This window comes from Microcebus murinus, chromosome 15 (assembly GCF_040939455.1).
Source record: "Microcebus murinus isolate Inina chromosome 15, M.murinus_Inina_mat1.0, whole genome shotgun sequence".
Classification (NCBI taxonomy): domain Eukaryota; kingdom Metazoa; phylum Chordata; class Mammalia; order Primates; family Cheirogaleidae; genus Microcebus; species Microcebus murinus.
In genome coordinates, this window is record NC_134118.1 from 801,448 (window position 1) to 823,103 (window position 21,656).

Below are 21,656 nucleotides of genomic sequence, written 5' to 3' on the forward strand. Positions count from 1 at the left end.
GAGCAGCATAGTGCTGTGAGCCCTCTGCTCTGGCACGCTGTTTTCCCTGGCAGGCTTGCACCCTGTCAGGGACCTTGAACAATTCCAGGCACTGGTAAAGCTCTTTGGGCTGTTGCCTGAGAACACGGAGAGAGCAACCATGCTAAACAGGTACCAACCAGCCCTGCCCTGAATTCCTTGAATCCTCATATAAACCCCATAACCTGATCCCCTTGTTGCTGACACTCCCAGGTAGAACATCTCTTCTTGCTGTCTCTTGAGAGGACGTACTGCGGCCTCTCCACATGTAAGTTCCCCTAACGCTGTGGCTGACCACCTGGCATTTAGCGGTTCTTTCTTTGGAATCCACCTGACCCATCTGTAGGGACAGCCTGGGGCAGTGCTCTACAGGATTGCCCTGCTGCTAGCTTTGGTACGACTCCAGCTGTAAGTCTGACTGGAAGAAACAACTAGTATTTTCCTTAGTATTTTCATCTACTCCCAGGCCTCATATTGTTCATGTACAGCTGATTCACAAATCTACACCTAGATTTCTCTCCTTGGATCCAGACAAGTATATCTAATCACCCATTAGCAATCTTTACCTGAATGTCATACATTCAACAAATCTGGTCCCAAACTGAATTTTTAATCTTTCTTCAGAATCTGTTTTCTTCCTGCATTCTTTGTCTCAGTAGATGCTATCACTCTCTACCTAGTCACCCAAGTAAGTAAACCTAGACTATTTTTTTAATTACTTTGAAACTATACTTTTCCTAATATACCAAACTCCTCATTTAGGAATTTGTGCTTAAAAATATAGTAACTATGGAAATTACACAGGGTAGAATTCAGGTCTTTTTGTTTCTTGAGATACCCTCGGCATGCGTTCGCACACATGCACACACAACACACACCCTTCAAGCTCATGACAAACCAGAGAGGGTTATTTTCTTTAAGACAGCTGGAGTTTGAATTTTGATAGCTGAATTTATACATGTGATAATTCATGTATGTGAATTCTCCCTAAATATGTGTATATGTTAAAAATAATATGTATAGGTATGTATATGTGTATTTACATATGCATATATGTTTCTGTATATATATATATATTTTTATTTGAAACAGTGTTCAAATAAAATGCTATTAGGGCACGTATGGAAATAAAACAGAGAAAAGCAGAACTTGTCTGGCTGAAGAGGCCAAAAGTGTGAAAGAAATGGGCACCCTTGTCCTCCTCAGCCAATTCTAACAACTCTCGTGCACCTGGGCACCACTGGGGTGCCCATTAACATTCAGGAACTGCACAGATGCAGTATATGGAACTATTTAAGTTACAATTCCAAGTAAAAAGTTTTAAGTGTGAAATTCATACATATTTATGTGAAATTCATTTATATTTAGTAAAATTATCACATACTAAGACATAGCTCCAAAGTATACAGCAATGTTCTATACCAGCGACTCCCAACCCTTTTGGCACCAGGGGCTGGTTTCATGGAAGATAATTTTTCCATGGCCTGAGGGGAGGGGCCTAGGAGCCATGGGGAGCAGCTGTAAATACAGATGAAGCTTCACTCACTTGCCCACCACTCACCTCCTGCTGTGCGGCCGGCTCCTAACAGACCTTGCATTGGTACCTCTGTGGCCTGGGGTATGGGGACGGCAGTTCTATACTATTAATACATTCCACAGCAGTGATGCAGTAACATTCAAAGCAATTTAGACTGATTATGAAATAGTTATTAAATAGTTTTAAAATGTTTTACTTTCTATTGATAATCTTACTCACAGAGGTCAAACTGAAGTCTTCATGGATACTTCCAAACAAATCAGGAGAAGACACGTCAATGGAAAGACTGAATACAGAAGTAAGTAAGCAAATAGTTACAATTAAAGCACTAAAATTTAAAAATGCAATGAACTATTCAATATATATCAATTTGAATTTTAAATGTCTTGGTTAAAAATCATATAACCTTCTACAAGTTTTTTTTATATTTAACAATTAACAGCTCAAAGAAGGCATGATGGGCTATATATTAACATGGGCCATATGATATTTGCTTTCAGGACTTCCCAAAGTCTTAAGGCTTTGATTTAATTAAACTTAAAAATAAATAACTAAGGGGAAAATGTCAAATTATTCTAATTATCCTAAGTATATACTTACATAATTAAAATGTTTCTGCCCATCAGAATATCTGGGGGGCTTTTTCAAGCTCATTTTGATAGTAAACCCCTTATAGGTGAGGTGAGGTAAGTTAGGAAATTAGTTGATAACTCACAAGTGATAAGAAATATGAAATGTGGGGGATCGTAACTCTACAGACTAATTTATAGATAGAATGGAAACATATTAAACACCTCTGCAGGACTTATGTTCTTTAAGCCTGACCACCTGATTTTAGAATTCATATGAAAGACTAAAATGATGAAAATATAAAATAATATTTCAAAATTGAGGTTAAAAAAAAATACCAAGCTGAAAAACAAAACATAAACTAGTGATAATTAAAACAGCACCAATTGATACAAAATGTGTTTGAACAAAAAGATAAAGTTTAGAAATACACTGCACTATTTATCAGAATTCAATGACAGAATGACAACAGAATTCAATGACAACAGAAATTTTAACAAAACAATAAGGAAAGACATTAATAATTAGTTATTAATTGATAATTAATAATATCAGGGATCTGAGAATACAAATTCCTGGTGAAATAGTGAGCTAAAAATATGAAATAAAAAAAATCTAGAAGAATTAAAAACTTAGTAGGTCTCTAGAGAGGTAATAGTTTCATATACTGAAAAGCAAAAACCAATACCAGTAAATAGACTAACAGGGAAAAATTCTCATATTGTGAATTAAAGATTTAAGAGGCATGTATTTCAGTATTACCTGTGTCAGCATAAATCATAGGCGCACAGATTACGAATGCCAAGTATGGTTCAGAAATACTAGATTTAAAAAAACACACACACAGCATTTTACAATGCTGTCCAATATAACATGGATGTCCACATGGATTTGTAAACATCAAGAGTTAAGATATGTCCTTGAGAACAGTGGTCCTCAACCTTTTTGGCACCAGAGACTGGTTCTATGGAAGACAATTTTCCACAGATGAGGGGCGGGGTGTGGCTTCAGGATGATTCAAGCACATCACATTTATCATGCAGTCACACCTCTCTGCTAGTAATAATCTGTATTTGCAGCCGCTCCCCAGCACTAGCATCACCACCTCAGCTCCACCTCGGATTGTCAGACATTAGATGCTCATCAGGAACACAACCTAGATCCCTCCAATGCACAGTTTATAGTAGGGTTCGAGCTCCTGTGAGAACCTAAGGCCGCTGATCTGACAGGAGGCGGAGCTCAGGCAGTGATGTAAGTGATGGGGAGCAGCTGTAAGCACAGAGGAAGTTCCCTTCGCCTTACCTCCTGCTGTGTGGCCTTCCTGGTTCCTAACAGGCCACTGATGGGTACTGGGCTATGGCCTGGGGCTTGGGGACCACAGATCTAAGAGCTCAAATAACTAAGCCTGACCCAGACTTGCTTCTACCAACATGCTTAGTCTCTAACAAGAGTACTAGTGTGCTACCCTAACGTCAGGATTGTAAACATAATCGATTAGGAGTTATATATTTAAATTTTCTACTTTATTAATTATAAAATCTGTTCTTTTCAACAATAAGCTAATCATGTGTTTAAGTTGCTTAATATGTCTTTAATAAGACTGTGTTCAGAAGATAAAGAAATTATGAAGAAATTATGGAAAGAATATAGATCAAATATATAAAACTGACTTTAATGTGAACAATCTATCTCTCTTACTGGAATTCTTGGGATATAAGACTAAATATAAAACTTGAGTCTATATTTTTAATTCTCCTAAATGTATTAATAAGATTAATTTCATTTTCACTTACTGTGCAGTATCTGTATCTGCATCAGGCTTGGTGCTCAATTGTTCCAGACAGTATATAAAAACCTAAGTAAAAAATAATAAGTTTCAGAACTCTCAGATGAATGAACTCTCAGATATTAATCTATCTGGACATAAGTTACAAAAGTAACTTTACATAAATTAAAGTAGAAGTATATATCCCACAAGTAGTGTGGTAGGGGGAGAGGTATGTATATAGAAATATATTTTATATATATCCTGTTAATGATAGAAGTATATATCCCATCAATACATATCATATAAATAATAGAAAATTAAAAGCACTGATGTTTTGATCAATTATTAAGTTCCTGAATATATTTTAGGAAAAAGACCTTTTCCCACTCACTCAAATGGCCAATTTTGTTTATGTGCTTACAGAGCACTGGTCCCACTCAAAAAACTTTACACTCTAGATATAATGTAAATGATTATCATTTAATTTACTCTGTGCTCTAATAGAAATAAAGTATAAAGAGAACACAAAAAAGGGCAGTGTAATATAAATGAAAATTTGGGTATTGCTAAAATAAGTTGGACTTAATCCTATATTAAACTTAATTTATGCCCTATTTACCCTAAACTACTATGTACACAGACAAGATGAAACCAGAATATGTATTTGATATATGTTATATACACATCATAAATAGGAAGGGGCTGGCTAGTATTACTTCTAGCTTTGGGCATCACTGCTTGCAATTATTACCTGCATAATATTGATGCTTAGTTGGCAAACCTCCTCCTGTGTTTTAGGTTGTTGAAAGACCTATGCAGAAGAATCTTCATTAAAAAGGTTGCACTTTGTTAATAAAAACAAAATTTTTTTATGAAGTTAGATATAAACAGTTAAAATATGGAAAACTGCTTTAGGTACGGGTCTCCCTACTCTGAAAGGGGTCATGAGTGAAGAGCTAGCTTAGAGGTGGTAACTGTGGTAACTCTGTTGGTAACTGTGGTGGCTCTGGCTTGAGAAGACAATGAAGTACTGGGCTGAGGGACAACAACCAGGGTCAACTGGTCATTCTGTTCACAAAGTGCTATCACTGTGATCACTCTACCACATTTTAACTTTCACTAGCTATATTGGCACAGGAATCAACATGCCTATGTAGTTAAACTAAATGAAACAAGCGAGCAATGAGGGAGAAAAGCTCTTGTGCTGCAAGGACTCAAAAACATACAGCTATTATTGCCAAGGGCTCCTTGGGAAGTTCTGAAGTAAACGTGGAACTGAGCGGAGAACTTACACTGGCCTCTCCAGGCTTGCACTCGAGAACACCCCTCAGGGACTGCAGGGAATGCACGATGCACTGTTCAAATTGACATGGCTGAAGGAAAAAAATGTGTATCTTAAAATTAAAAAACATGCACTGGTTATATTATTAAGATATATTTAACAGAAATGTATACAGCCAAAAGCTCTGAATTTTCCAGATTTGTGGAAAGGAACAGAGACATAAATATCTGAAAAGTAATCTCCCAGTCATTGAGTTTTCAGGTTTGGCATGTTTTGCACTTTAATATTTAAAAATGGGTAACTCTTGAGATTCTAAAGTACATCTAATGCAACCAGAACAGTCAGGTGTAACTAAAACTTTCTTCAAGACTCTATTCTTGTGAGAGGCAAATGACATAATAAGTAGCAGATATAATGAGTATATTTTTTAAATGCTATTTCCCAGGTATATTCAGGGATGAGCTCAAGTTCTTAGATCTTCCACATCTCTGGTACTGTTCAACAAAATTTAATGTTAATACTAACAATTGGAGGAGGTACAAGATCTTTAAATCAGATAAGTCATTACAGTCATTTCTATATACATTAAGTCAGAAAATGAAACTTGGAAATAAGTCCAACCAGTGGCATTTCAAGATAAGTGTGAATGGATCCGAACATCTTAGCTCCTAAGAGTGTTTAAGATTTTACTTTGTGCCGGGAACTACTGGGTGACAGAGACACAGGAGTGAGTAAGACAGAGTTCTCATTATAGTATATTCCAGCCAGGAGACACTACCGTTAAAGTCACTGTCAACAAAATGGTTAAAAAAAAGGTATAGAAATAAAATAACTGCATTCATAAGCTATATTAAGCACTATGAACAACACATGTAAAACTCAGAGAACAACTGTGATGGAGGAGGATCTTCTCTGAATAGGATGCTCAAAGAAGCCCCCACCCCTCCCCTGAGCCAGTGAGGACACTGAAGCTGAGGGCCAAAGCACCAGAGGGATGGGCCCCTGGAGAGGACAGTGGAGGAGAAGCAAGTCCTCATGGAAGGACAGCATACATGGCCCAGGGTGGGCAAGAAATGGCTGGGGTTGAGGGGCATGGGATGAGCAGCATGTGAAACCACTGAGCGTAAACACGGTCTCAAGAAATGGGACAAGGAGTTTGGATTTCATTCAACAGGCAGTGAGCTGTGGAAGGCTCACTGCTCAACCCACTAGATCTATGCAAAAATCTGGAGAACCTCTCCTTAATACACACATCAATTTTTAAGAGGTTTAGGAAAAACAGTGAACAGAAGAAAGAAAGGGACACTTACATAAATATTTTTAAAAAGATGGGTATTCTTTTACCTAAAGGAAGCCCGACTTAATGAAAGTTAAAATACAATTGATAAAGTGACAATAAAATTACTCAGCTTTAGTGTAATTTTATTACTGCACTTTGAAACCACCAGGGGGCACCACAAAGAATACTTAAAAGTGGAAGTACAGAAAAAATAATAAAAAGTAAGGAATGTAGGATGAAATACCAATGGCACAGAAAACATTTGTCAAAACATATGTTTGATGACCAACTTTATTCATCTGACTTATCTGCCTTGGAAAGAAAATTTAATATGTTAAATAATAATTATGATATTGAGAATTAAATGCAACATTCTTCTGTGAGCAGTTAAATATCAATGTTCATGTGTGGTTATTTATATTTCTTATATTAAAATATGAACTAGACTTTCTTATTAATTTTATTTTATATATATTAATATAAGTGGATAGAGACTACTAAAAGGCTCAATGTGTCTCAGTTATACTGGGAGTAAGTTATAGTCTAAACATTTTTAGAAAAAAGAAATAGTACTATCTCTGTGTATCATCAGTAAATCATCCAATTTAGCTAACTGTAAGAAGTAATCACACATCATTGCAATTCTTCTGAAAGAAGAAAATTCTCAGAATTATCCAAATTGAAAAAAGGCAGAAAGTATTTTCAACATGAGAAGAAAACAGGATGCTTTCAATGAGCTGTTTCAGGGCACTGAAGTGAAGTTCTAATTATAGATAATACTTCAGCTGAAGAAAACAGTCATAATGAGGCAAAGCTTACATTCATTTCTTTAATGTGATAAGTAACATTTTCCTCTCCCAGCTATAGGGAAAGAAAAAGTACTCTCATCTCAAACAAATGGGATTGGTACTGTGGAAACATCATGAAAATATAAATTAGAAATATGTGATAAGCTTTGATAAAACCTGTCATTCTTCAAAGTCTAAGAATTTTACACACATGTTAGATCAAAACACTAATATTCAAAGCTGGACTCTAGATTTGTGCTCTAAGTGTTGATTCACCTTTTCTCTTAAGAGAGATCCGCGCTGAATAACTAAAAACTTTACTCAGCGTTATCAAATCTATCATGTTAGCATATTTCTTCACTGATATTTGACTAGAAACCGTCTAGATGAGCTACTTCCTGCAGGTCATTCATTCACAAGGTGCACTGAGGGTTAGCGCTTTCATCTCTGTGCATAGTTATGTGGCTTGTCATGTGTGAGATCAAACATGAAATGAGTTAATTTTTGGTTACAATTGCACTAGTATAATTGAACTTTAAAAATAAACTACAAATAAGTTTCTAAAACCTTGTAGTTTCTAAAAATAAACTACAAACAAGTAGCCACTTCAGAGTATCTTCACAGGGGCTGATCTACAATGACCACACCACCAGCCCGAGGTAGGGCCACCCCATGGAGGCACACGTGGGCTGGCCACAAATGCAGAAGCACCAGCCTGGAGAAGGACCTACACCTATTTTATGACTCAGAGCTGAGTTACTAAACGTATGACAGTTTTGCAAAATGAAACATAGAACCTTAAAAATTATCTCAAATTGAGCATACAATGTTTTTTCCTTTGCACAAGACTAATCTGAGCAGGTGTCCTGAACCAGGCATCAAGGTGACTCAATGGTTAATCCACCTACACATATGTACCTGCGCAAGTTACTCAGCAGTCGATCATCCAATGGTCCCTTCTGGCCTGTCCTTGAGGCTTGCTGTAATGATCAGCACAGGGTTATATGACAGTGCTTTGAAAACAGTGAGGGGTAATATAAGCTTGTGGTATTATTATGATAGTGGTGCCAGTTCTATACATTATTAATCAAATAAAAATCCTTTTGTTGATTTAAAAACTAAGTTATCTGAAATCAAAACTGCCATGCCAGCCTTCTTTAGGCTTCCATTTGCTTGAAATATTGTTCTCCACCCCTTTACCTTTAGTCTAACTGCATCTTTGCAGGTTAGATGTGTTTCCTGAAGGCAGCAGATACTTGGCTTGTATTTTTTTTTATTCATTCGGCCAGCCTATGTCTCTTGAGTGAGGAGTTTAAGCCATTCACATTTATTGAGAGAAATGATAGGTGGGGCAGATTTCTGTTCATTCTGATGGGTTGACCTTCGTTGCTTTGTTTTCTCTCTAGAGCCATTGTGGTATCTGGCCTTTGATCTTAGCTTTTGAGTGGATTTACATTCGTGTTTATTATGCTGATCTGTGGGTAACACTGTTTTGAGTACTTACTGGAGGGTTGGTCTTGTCTTGGTGGTGAATTGCCTCAGTCTTTGCTTATCTGAGAACGTCATTATTTCTCCTTCCTATACAAAACTTAGTTTTGCAGGGTCCAAGATTCTAGGCTGGGCATTATTCTGTTTCAGAAGAATGAGAATAGTAACTCAGTCTCTTCTTGCTTGTAAGGCTTCAGTAGAGAAGTCTGGTGTTATTTGGATTGGCTTTTCTTTGTGTGTTACTTGCTTCTTTCCCCTTACGGCTCGTAAAAAAGCCTCTATAGTTAGGTGTGAAACTATTAGAATTCTGGAGGAAAATGTTGGAAATACTCTTCTAGACACTGGACTAGGCAAAGAATTTATGAAGAAGACCCCAAAGGCAATCACAGCAGCAACAAAAATAAATAAATGGGACCTGATCAAATTAAAAAGCTTCTGCATAGCCAAAGAAACTGTCAAGAGAGCAAACAGACAACCCACAGAATGGGAGAAAATGTCTGCAAGCTACACATCCAATAAAGGGCTGATAACTAGAATCTATTCAGAACTCAGGAAAATTAGCAAGGAAAAATCAAACAACCCTATCAAAAAATGGGCAAAGGATATGAACAGAAATTTTTCAAAAGAGAGAATAATGACCAACAAACATAAGAAAAAATGCTCAACATCTCTAATCATCAGGGAAATGCAAATCAAAACTGCAATGAGATATCATTTATCTCCAGTAAAAATGGCCTTTATCAAAAAGTCCCCAAACAATAAATGTTGGCGTGGATGCGGAGAGAGAGGAACACTCCTACACTGCTGGTGGGACTGCAAACTAGTTCAGCCTCTGTGGAAAGCAATATGGAGATACCTTAAAGAGATACAAGTAGATCTACCATTTGATCCAGCAATCCCACTATTGGGCATCTACCCAAAAGATCCAATGACACTCTACAAAAAAGACACCTGCACTCAAATGTTTATAGCAGCACAATTCACAATTGCAAAGTTGTGGAAACAACCCAAGTGCCCATGAATACATGAGTGGATTAATAAAATGTGGTATATGTATACCATGGAGTACTATTCAGCTTTAAGAAACAATGGTGATATAGCACCTTTTGTATTTTCATGAATAGAGCTAGAACCCATTCTACTAAGTCAAGTATCCCAAGAATGGAAAAACAAGCACCACATGTACTCACCAGCAAATTGGTATTAACGGATCAACACCTCAGTGGACATATAGGAATAACATCTATCGGGTGTTGGGCAGGTGGGAGGGGGGAGGAGGGGATGGGTATATACATACATAATGGGTGAGATGTGCACTGTCTGGGGGATGGACACGCTTGAAGCTCTGACTCGAGGGGGAAGTGGGGGCATGGGGAATATACTTAACATTTGTACCCCCATAATATACTCAAATAAAAAAATAAAATAAAGTATAAAAAAATCCTTTATGTTTGGCTAAAGCTTTGCGGTTTACAAAGTGCTCTAATCCACAGTATCTCATTTAATCCTAAATCACAACACTGTGAAGCATTCTCCTGCTCCTTCTATACAAATGAAGACACCAGGGTCACACAAGTTACGTGACTTCTTTAGGATTGCATGGAGGACTAAACTAGGTTTTGATTCTAAATTGAGTGCAATGCACTGTACCAGTGATATTCAACAGAAATATAATGTGAGCCACAAACACAAACCACATTTCAGATTTTCTAGTAATCACATTAAAAAAACTAAAAAGAAATAAAGCTAATTCTAATATTGTTTACTTAACGTAGCATATCCAAATATTATTATTTCAACATGTAAACAATATACAAAGTTGAGACATTGAGGTCTGTGAGTCTTGCGTGGCTTTGTGCTGGGTGGTGTAGGTCTGCCCACATCTTGCTCTAAAAACTGAGTGTGAGGGAGAGTTAGCTATAGACTAGTTTGTACTTACATATGGTGATTGTGACAGAACAAACTCAGTCAATTAAAATATTCTTACAAAAAACAAATCCTTTAAAATGGAATTATATTCACTTATTAAAATGATAAATGTCCCTAATTCATTTCAAGCATGATTTAACTTGAAAAACATTGTCAGTAAACATTGCTTTTCTAAACCACATTGCTACATAAAGTATGCTACAACTGTATATATTTATAATAACTTAAGATAGGATCTAGAAATTTGGAGGAATGAAAATGAGTCCATAAATTCCCCAACCCTCAAGGGAAGACCATTGATAAGAAGTACAGTCAGCCCTCCATACCCACAGGTCCCATGCCCATGGATTCAACCAGCTGTGGGACCAGCTGGATATGGAACCTGTAGATGCAGAGCGCCAACTTTAAGGGCCTTGAACATCTTCAGATTCTGGTACTGTGACGGGGTCCTGGAACCAACCCCCTCCTCCCCCACCATGGATACTGGGAGACAACTGCACAGAAATTCAACTCAGTATCACTGCTTCTCAACAGGCTGACTCATCACTGGTTTGTAAATTTGGGCAAGTCAAGACCATTTTATTCTACTTTCCTTATCTAAGGCAGAAACTGCTGGTTACCTCTCCAGGATTTATTTTCTCCTTATTTCTTACTAAAGACAGACAGAAATTGTTGGGAATAGCCAGGTACTCTGCTAAAAAACTCCATATTCCCGGCCTTCGTTGCTGACAGGGATGGGCATGTGAGTGAATTCTAGCCAAGCAGGTGTGAGACAGGTATTGGCTATGGCTCCTGGGGGAAGGCTGGGCTTTCTTCAGACAGCAGTGAGATCATGAGTGACCACAAGGTCCTCCCGAGTAGAAGCCACCGTGAAGGGTCACAGGGAAGGAGCCCTGGGCACTGACCACATGATTGAGCTGCCAGGTTAATATAGAAGAAACAGCAAGTCCCCGTCTTGTTTAAGCCACTGGGATGTTCCAGTAGCTTACTGGCAACACAGGATCCATGAGACAAGTGTAAAAACACGATAAATCAGGAAAACTATTTCCAACGGTATCTGAAACTAAAAGTCCCATCTGAAAAGATGATTATTCTAGAATGAACAGGTTATAGTTGCCTGCCCAACCTGTGAATGTATCTGGAGAGGTCTGTGGTTGTTGTTTTCATTTGTTTGGTTGGTTGGTTTTGGTTTAGGAGTCAGCAATAGCGTTTTTTCTGTCCTGCTTTTCCAAAAAATTCAAGTTGCTGAATAACTTGGAATTAAGCAAACTCTACTTTTTTTTAAAAAGTAACAGAAACAAAAGTAGTAAGTTATACAAGATGAAGAAAGGTCACTCCAAAAGCCCACTCTTTTCATTAATCTCTTAATATCTGTAGTTTAGTGTTAAGGAAAAATGACTCTGACAAGGAAAGTTTTAAGAAGCTTATTATTTCTATTTACAGAAACTATTCAGAGTGGCAATGTAAAGAGCTAATGCTCCTTATAAATATAATAAGCCATTTATTTTGAGTATACATTCATGACTAATAATTAAAAAGAATGTATACTCACCAGAGAAGTCAGTCCTTCATTATCAACAATCCAGTCTTCCTTTTCAGCTAATCTCTTTATCTCTATATGGAAAACAAGTACGCAAGTACTATTCATTATAATTATCTCACCAATCTTTAATAGCGATAAAAATCTACACGTTATGGTTTTTCATTGTTTTACATAGGCTTGAAAAAACTTGCTGAAAGCAGGGAAAAGAATATAATTATGATAGATTTTAAATTTGTATCGAGATTTTAAATATGTATCGTTCACTGGATTTTTCCAATAAAATATTAATGTAAATAAAATTTTCCACTGTGTAGCCTAATTTGGAGAATTCTAGGCAAGGTTTAAAGACGACTTGAGGCAATGATTTATTATATATTCAGTATTCTTGATAATACCAGACATGTACAAAATAAGCCATATACTATTTTTTTCCCTAAATTTCTGATGAATGAATTTGGATTCTTTCTGAATCCTATATATTCTTGACAATGGAGGTATGATTCTCACCTGTCTAAAGGAATGCCCCCTGCCCAAACTTTTAGCATTGGGGACTCAGGTTCCCAGAGTGAAGGAGGTGATGAATTAAGGGAGAAATGTTCAGTTTCTCACCTAGATTCTACTCCCTTTCCATTTACACAGTGTATTTGCCACCAATTCCGTAACCTTCCTACCTAAAAAGCCTGATGCAGATAGTAATGGCTTGCACCATTTATGACAATGTTTTTGGTTGTTTGGAAAATATTTAATACTCCTTCATTGCTTTTTATGATTTTATGTACAAATCCTGAAAAATTTTAAAAGTATAAGGAAAATAAGAATCACATGTCATTTTTAGAATTCAAAGGACCATTGCTAACAGTCTTTCTGCTGATAATACATTGATTTTTTTAAATTGAATCTTAAATATATACAAATATATATAAATCTTAAATATATATTTACAAATCTGGGATCTTACTTTATACAAGTTTTATATCCTATGTTTTCTAGTTAGCCATAAGTATGTTCTTATATCCTTAAACATTTTCAAGTATATCCATTCTAATTTCTGCAATGGTCTTGCTTCTCAATAAGACTGATTTGAAAAGACATCAAAAAAAGAAAAAAATTCTATTGAGCAGCTAGATATAAGATCAACTAATAATTAAAATTTCCATAAGACTAATTTTTTCCTATTTTCAAAGATTTGTAAGCTGAAAGGAGGTGGCATATTCAGATAACTGTTGTTCAGTAAATGTAATGAGCTTTTCTAAACACACCTTCTGCTGTGTGTTGCAATGTGACCATTACACAACGTACTCGAAGATCCAAAATGAGATCCTGGATCGTCTGTAACATGTCGTTGGGAATTTCAAGGGCAGTCAACGATTCATAAGTAAGCCTGCAAAACAAACACAACAGAAGTGAGCAAAGTGGGATCCCACAGCAATTTGTTCCATGGCTTTTGTAGTCCTACAATCATTCCTCATGCAGCTTATAAACTACAGCATTAGGTTGAAAACAGAGAAAGCAAGAACATGACAGGGATTGCACTGTGTCAGTAATACCAGGATAAGCAATCAAAAAGATGCACAAACGGTATGACACTCTTGTCCAACATACACTCCAGGAATATTTAAGGGCCTCCTTGTTAGACGATAAACGGAAAACCATGGAGGCAAAAAAACAGAGAGAAGGAACAGTAAAATTCCTTTTTTGTTAAATGTATCAAAAGTCATATCCCATACAAAGGATTTTTTTTCAAAAAGCAAGAAAAAAAAGTACTCCTTTTCATGAGAATGTGTCTATATTCACCTGATGGTCTGGATGGTGTGCGTGAACCACTGTCCAGAGAGCTCAGACTTCACCTCCCAGCCCCCGTACTGCAGCATCTCGCTGCTGTCCCAGATGCTGAGTGGGAGCAAGGCCCCGCGGATCAGCTTCACAAGTGAGTGCGTCACTTCCTGAATCATTTTCTAGAGAACAATGGACAAGCAAAACTGCATTGAAATGGCATTAATCTGATTAAATTAACTAAGCAATAATGAGTGTCTTGAACATAAAGTCTCCTAGTAACTTTGGATGAGAAAACCCTACCCTGTGAAAAAGTCTACATAACTTTTCCTTAACTTACCTTAAAATCATTTTGTCTTTGCCTTACGTTCTTTGATCTTTCAATCTGGCCTGACTTCTCAGCAGTCTTAAAAATTAAAAACCAAAATACAACATATTAGAAGTAATGTATAAAAATAAGTGCTTTAACATTTCTATATGAAGAGAACAAGAAATATGATTGTAACTTGATTAAAAGGAATGCTTAAGACATAATCCAAGTTTCTGATTAAAAGATGATTAACTATAAAACCTTTCTTATTCCAGTAAGAAGTTATTTATCTTTCTAAAACCTTTAGGTATAATTTCCATAAATAAACCTAAGAATTAAGTTGAAATGACTGATTTTATAGGTGAATTGCATCAACAATTTCATATGGTTAAACCATAAAGTATCATACCCATTATAACATTCTCAACATCATTTCTCATCCACTAGTACAGAAATAAAAAGAAAACTAATTTCTGAATTAATGTATAGTAATCACAGGGCTTCCATTCGCTTGGTCAATATGCATGAATTCAAGCACTATATCTATCATTTTATTTTTAAAGCATTAAAAATCATTACTCTTCCTTCAGGGATTTTATAGTATAATTTAGGAGAGAATACACTGTACCATTCTAGAATTAATTTTTTATCTATTTCCTGATATAACTCTTTTCCTATGATTATTTCTCTTTTTCCTTAAAGTAACATGTGGAAGACAACTTTATACTGATTAAAAGAGAAATCTGTTCAATTGGATTTCAGTTAACTTTTTATTAACAAATTTTCTAACAACCAAATATTATTATATACACTGTCCTAGAAGAGTAAGCTTAGGCAACTTTCCAAATAAAGATGCAATAGCAAAATTATACAATGTAAAAGAAAGGTCTGACACTTTCCTCACAGTACAAAATTTATCCTTTAAAGTTAAAACCCTCATCTCATGTATTATTGGTTAGGAACATGTCAAGAGACCGTTCAAGGTAAGAATAGTTGCATTATAAATGATTACGGTATTGACTTCAATTTTTAAATATAAGTAATGTGATATACCTGTGTGTGTGTGTGTATGTGTGTGTATATTTATATATAAGCTAGAGAAACTGCTTATAGAGTCGGTCTACATAATGAACACATTGGCATGGATAAGTAAAAGAAGATTAGGATTGTTGGGTTTTTTTCTTTTAAGACAAATGAGAAGGAATTGAAGTGTTTTAGGCAGGGGAGTGATGTGATTAGGTCTAGAGTGAGAAGAAAGGATGACAGGGTCCAGTGTAGGAGCCTGACCAGCCAGCAGGATGCTGCAGTTGTCCAGGTGAGCGTGGCCACAGCTCAGCAGCAGGTGGCAGGTGAGCCCGGGTGGTTGGCTTAGGCTGCGGAAGGCGAAGGCCCAGAGGACTCCCAGTCCCCTACAGTAACGTGTGAAAGATTATTCTACATCGATTAAAAGTCACGCCCACTCAAGCAAGTCCAGTGGCTGTGAATGTCTGCTCACCTGCTTTCTGTTTTTGTCCAGTGTGATGTTAGGAATCAAAAGAACACTGTTGGCGATACAGTGCCATGTACAGAAGAATGAATGCCCTGCTCAGAGGTGGTAAGTAGCTATTCTCTAAATGGTGTGGTCTGATAGGTCTTAGTCTTGGGCACCTTTTCCCCTTTTTTCTCTGTACTTCTCATTAATTGATTCCCACGACTTCAAATGTCATTTCTATCTAATGCCTTTCAAATGTGTATCTCCAGCCTAAATATTTCCTGAAACCCAGATTTGAATCTCAAATTGCCTGCTTGATGTCTCTTCTTGGAGAACTCAATTTAACATATTGGAATGAAGGTCTGACATGTTTCCTCCCAGAATGCTCCTCCTCAAGTGCTCCAAATTTGTGAATGGCATATCTACTCACTCAGCAGCCCATCTGGGAGCTTACCCCTGCCCTCCTTGTCCTTGTCTGATGCATCAGCATGACTGATCGACACGACCTCCAAAGTGCACATCAAGCCTAGCAATTTCTCTCCAACTCCACGGACAAAGTCTTCATCCAGAACACCAGCTTCCACTGCTTAGGAAGTCTGCACACACTGTGCCATTCTTCCCCTTCCTCAGGTACGCCAGGCTCCTATGACACACTGTGTGTGTCATTCTCACTGCCTGGAACCTGCTTCCCTGATCCTTTGCGTGGCTGTTTCCTTCCCATGTGCTGAGTGTCAGCTTAAATGTCTTCTCCACAGAGAGACGTTCCCGAACCTCCATCCAACTGACATTCTTTATCATAGGACCATATTTGTTTCTTTTATAGTTGTTACCAGAATTTAGGATATATTTTTTTTTTTTTTGAGACAGAGTCTCGCTTTGTTACCCAGGCTAGAGTGAGTGCCATGGCATCAGCCTAGCTCACAGCAACCTCAAACTCCTGGGCTCAAGCAATCCTCCTGCCTCAGCCTCCCGAGTAGCTGGGACTACAGGCATGCGCCACCATGCCCGGCTAATTTTTTCTATATATATTAGTTGGCCAATTAATTTGTTTCTATTTATAGTAGAGACGGGGTCTCACTCTTGCTGAGGGTGATTTCGAACTCCTGACCTTGAGCAATCCGCCCACCTCGGCCTCCCAGAGAGCTAGGATTACAGGCGTGAGCCACCGCGCCCGGCCTTAGGATATTTTTTAAAACAATATTTTGGTTCAGCTTTTCTAGGAAGGGAGAGGTCATGTTTATCCTGGTCACTATTTTATTTATATTGTACATATGTATTTTAAGATGTATGTGTGTATGTGTATATATTTTGAATGCACATATGTATATGCATGTGTGCACACGCTACAAGTTTACATATATAAGTTTACATGTGTACATGTACGTATGTACATCCATCTATGGTATGCACACAAACGTATGCATATGCACGAATGTATACATGCGTATTATGTGTATGCATGTGTGTATTTATGCTTATGTATATGTGTTTATCAGTATCTGGCACTTGGTAAATAAATGAGCACCTAAAGCTAATGCTCTTTAGAACCTCCTTGAATACATTTAAGAACGCATGACAGCCCTGAACACTACTGGGCTAATCTGAAGACCTTTTTTTAAAAGCCTCAAGTCCTGGGTCTCAATGTGACAGATTGACCCTTGGAGGTAGGTCTGCCAGGCATAACCCTATGATATGCTTCTGAAAAGCCCAAAAGACTCGGTTATCCTAGAGATTTAAGGTGTCAACAAAAGGATGAGCAGAGGTCTGAGAGTCCTGGGTGCAGGCTGGGGCCTGGGAGGAGACTGCAGGTGTCTCGCTCGGATGCTGCTGAGGAGACTGGCGCCTGCTAGAGCACCAGGAGGCACACACACCACTGGGTCCCACACTGCCAAATCTTTGTTAAGGGCTTTGTGATGGTTAATTTGTGCTCCAATCTGACTGGGCCACAGGATGCCCAGACATTTAGTCAAGTATTTAGTCACTACGTCTGTGAGGGTGTTTCTGGATGAGATTAACATCTAAATCAGTACCCGGAGTGAACCAGACAGCCCTCCCTGCTGTGGGTGGGCCTCACCCAATTAGTTGAGGGCCTGACTAGAACAAAAAGGCTGATCCTCCTATGAGTAAGAGGGAACTCCTCCTGTCTAATTGCCTCTAGGCTGGGATGTTGTGGAGTTTTCTTCTGCCTTCTTACTTGAACTCAAACATCTGCTCTCCTAAGGTCTCAATTTTGCTGGCATTTGAACTGGAACTGACACATTGACTATCCTGGTCTCCAGCTTGCCAAGTTACCCTACAGACTTTGGGACTTGTCAGTCCCCATCATGACATGAGCCAATTCCTTATAATAAATCTCTGTGTGTGTGTGTGTGTGTGTGTGTGGTGTCTGTTCACATATCCCACTGATTCTGTTTCTCTGGAGAACCCCAACTGATACAGACCTGGTCTAGTGCTGCAGAGGAAAGGACATGCCAGTATAAAATTGGTAAGTATGCTGATTGTCAGAGGGTGTCTTCTTTAATTGCTTTCTCCATAACACACTCAATACTGAACTTTGTACATATTGAGATTGTTCCATCATAAACTTACTTTTACTTTACTTTACTTTTACTCATTTGTTCTGTTAAATATTTTTAAATAAAAGAAAAGAGTGGAAATCTGTTGTTAAAAAGCAAGCATCAGGCCGGGCGCGGTGGCTCACGCCTGTAATCCTAGCTCTCTGGGAGGCCGAGGCGGGCGGATCCTTTGAGTTCAGGAGTTCGAAACCAACCTGAGCAAGAGTGAGACCCTGTCTCTACTATAAATAGAAAGAAATTAATTGGCCAACTAATATATATACAAAAAAATTAGCCGGGCAGGGTGGCGCATGCCTGTAGTCCCAGCTACTCGGGAGGCTGAGGCAGCAGGATCGCTTGAGCCCAGGAGTTTGAGGTTGCTGTGAGCTAGGCTGACGCCACGGCACTCACTCTAGCCTGGGCAACAAAGTGAGACTCTGTCTCAAAAAAAAAAAAGCAAGCATCATATCAGAATTAAGGCTAAATTTTGCCATAACAATTTTGCACAACAAGAAAGTGCTCATGATTACATGATGACATCTACTGGATAATTCTTTTGTAAAATTCAAGGACTTGTCTCCTAAATACTTGAGCAGTAAAGGGAAGAGGGGGATCAAGTATCAGGCAGGCCCCTTGTAATTGTTAATGAAACAACAGGTTTACTTATTGTTTTAATCTGATGAGGAGTTGAACATTTCCAACACAATGAATTATGTAAGGTTTGCCTTACTTTTAAAAGAAAATCTACTGCTGGAACACACAGCACATTTTAATTTACACACTATGAATTATGTGACTTTTAAAAATGCAGATTCCTAATATTTAACAATTCTTTGAATGCTTTAAAGATTTTCATTCACAAATACATTATACATAAAATATATCTAAAGGTGAGATCTTAACCTACTATTAATCATTTCGTTAACTAGAAACCTTAACTCTTTCCTGCATACACAGACCAAAACTACTTTGTGGTAAGCCCAACGGCTGGATTTCACTGTTTTGATTCACTTATGTTATTTCACGTTGGCCTCGCTGGCTTGAAGAAGTAACTATTTTTTAAACTGTTGGAAACTTCTTCTAAATCAGTAACAGATGAGCTCTTAATAAAATAATATAGTTCTATAACAAGAAAAATAAGAAATTTCAAGGAACTTGTGTTTAAATAGCATAAAGCTTTCTTGAATGAGACTAAAGGTGAACACACGGAGAGGGATTCCCAGCGCTGCCCGACAGCTCTGGTCTGGCTGCACGCCTGCACGCCCTTCCGCCTCCCTGCGTGTCTTTCTCACTTCTCAGCAAAGGGGAAATAGTTTAAAAACATGCCTAAATCCCCTGTACAGCAAATTATGTGTAATTAATAATTACTACTATAAGCTTTTAAGTTTATGAACATAAATAGGTAGAAAAAACCACAGGCATATCTAACTCAGTACAACTAATTAAAATCATTTGTTCATTTCCACACATTAATCTTGTTTATGAATTTATTTTTCATCTACAACCAAATATTTCATTTACATATTTACCATAACTAGGTATAACCTGTAAGAAAGTAAAATATATTCCCATTTCACTAAAATATCCCAGATCAAAACTCTTAGGAATTTTAGGACTCTAAAGCAAGGCAACTACTGTCCCCGTGTTGTGGGCCACCTGCAGGAACTAATGCAAAGGATGAGAAAGACATTTGGCTGCAAACACATAGTGTGGCTTAAAATCCATCCTGAGGCAGCAAACACATAGTGTGGCTTAAAATCCATCCTGAGGCAGCAGGATCGCTTGAGCCCAGGAGTTTGAGGTTGCTGTGAGCTAGGCTGACTAATTCTTTATATGATTTAATACATCTTGACATCTTTCAACTCTACTTTAGTAGTTCATCAGTCTAGTATTTTTAAATGTTACAAAGTTTTGTCCACTGAACACGTATTATGTGCCAGGCTAATACGATTTCAAATACTGGAATAAATTCATTCCAAATAATAAGAGCGAACTCTTATTCATCTGCCAGACACTGTTATAAGCACTTCACTTATGTTAACTCACGGAATTCTTTAACCAGCCCTGTGGAAGCAAAGAGGCACAGAGAAGAAGTACTCATCTTAGGTCACAGCTGGAAAGTGATGTACACTGGCTGTTTCCATTCTGATACTAGCGCTCTGTGAGAAAATCTATGAACACAGTCTGTCCAAAGGCACCATCAGGATCATCTAAATTTCCGTCCACGTGGTGACATGGTCCAGAGGCTGAGCAGACGTGGAGGGCGTGGCAGTGCCCAGGTGCCGCTGCCCTCCGCTGTGCAGAGGGCCAGGTGCCAAAACCAGTCCTCAGCACAACGAGCCACATGGCCCTCACCCAGTGGAGAGTCGCAGAGAAACAAACTAACGTGTGACAGCACACAAATAGGGCACTGGAAAAATTTTTTCAGGGCACCTACAAAACTGAAATTAAAGCATTCTTTTCCTGAGTCAGCAATAAGCAACTCTGCATTTGCAAAGACCAGCCAAACCGGACATCTGTTTTATGGAAGAAGGACTTCCTCTGTATAGTTAACTTTTATTGAACAGTTTTTGCACAACCAAGTGATACAAAAAGAAAATAAAATTATTTTTTGCTTTAATATTTGAATGTTTGCTTATAAAGTTCGATAATACATTGATGAAATTAAATGGAAAAAATGCACTGATAAGTCATGCTTACGAGACTGGTTTTCTGCCCTGAGGACTTTGTTTTCATGCAAAAAATAAATTTAATGAGTTAGATAACCAACCATTTACATAAACAAGGACCGAGGGATCTAGCAGGCTTAAAATAAAAGAGATAGTGGGCACACAGAATTTAAATATACACAGGGGGGAAAACCCTTCGAGAGTACGAGCCTATTTCTTTGATACAAGTGTGAATTTATGTCCATTGTCAAACCAAACTCAGTGGACCCCGGAGCACCCAGACACTAATCACTTTCCACTGAGGAGCAGAGGGCTGTCTTAAACCACAAAGGCTGTACCTCTTCGCCAAAAAACAAAAATGGTCTTAGCTTTTGTCTGTGTCTACTTTCTATATTGCCAAGTCCAAGACAAGCAGGAAATAGCTTTACCCTTAGGAAGATCTCTACCTGTCCCAGCTCCCAGGGCTGTACAGAGCTCTCCCACAGACACGGGAGACAGAGCTGTATAAGCCTTACAGGTAGAAACTCAGGGCAGAGGGCATTAGAATCCATATTCCAGGAACGGGAGGCTGTTATGGAGCACTTGAATAAAGATTATGCAGTGATGAGTCTGATATCCATGTGCTATACACAGAAGTCAGAGTTATACTTTCTATGTGACCAATTATATATTAACA

At 37.9% G+C, this 21,656-nt stretch overlaps 1 protein-coding gene across 7 annotated transcripts in view; it reads right to left on the reverse strand.

Annotated features, from left to right (window-relative positions):
- EXOC2 (exocyst complex component 2) overlaps window positions 1-21,656 on the reverse strand; it is a 227,117-nt gene that overhangs the window by 79,334 nt on the left and 126,127 nt on the right. For all 7 annotated transcript variants that reach the window (XR_001155091.3, XR_012923198.1, XM_076010422.1 and 4 more), the window contains exons 14-21: window positions 14,316-14,381; window positions 13,997-14,157; window positions 13,462-13,583; window positions 12,212-12,273; window positions 5,186-5,266; window positions 4,645-4,704; window positions 3,919-3,980; window positions 1,775-1,841 (exon numbers count right to left, since the gene is read on the reverse strand). Coding sequence is in view for 5 of the 7 variants with exons in the window: in XM_076010422.1 (XP_075866537.1) it covers window positions 1,775-1,841; window positions 3,919-3,980; window positions 4,645-4,704; window positions 5,186-5,266; window positions 12,212-12,273; window positions 13,462-13,583; window positions 13,997-14,157; window positions 14,316-14,381 (681 nt within the window). In the remaining 2 variants the exon portion in view is untranslated. The remainder of the gene's footprint in view (window positions 1-1,774; window positions 1,842-3,918; window positions 3,981-4,644; window positions 4,705-5,185; window positions 5,267-12,211; window positions 12,274-13,461; window positions 13,584-13,996; window positions 14,158-14,315; window positions 14,382-21,656) is intronic.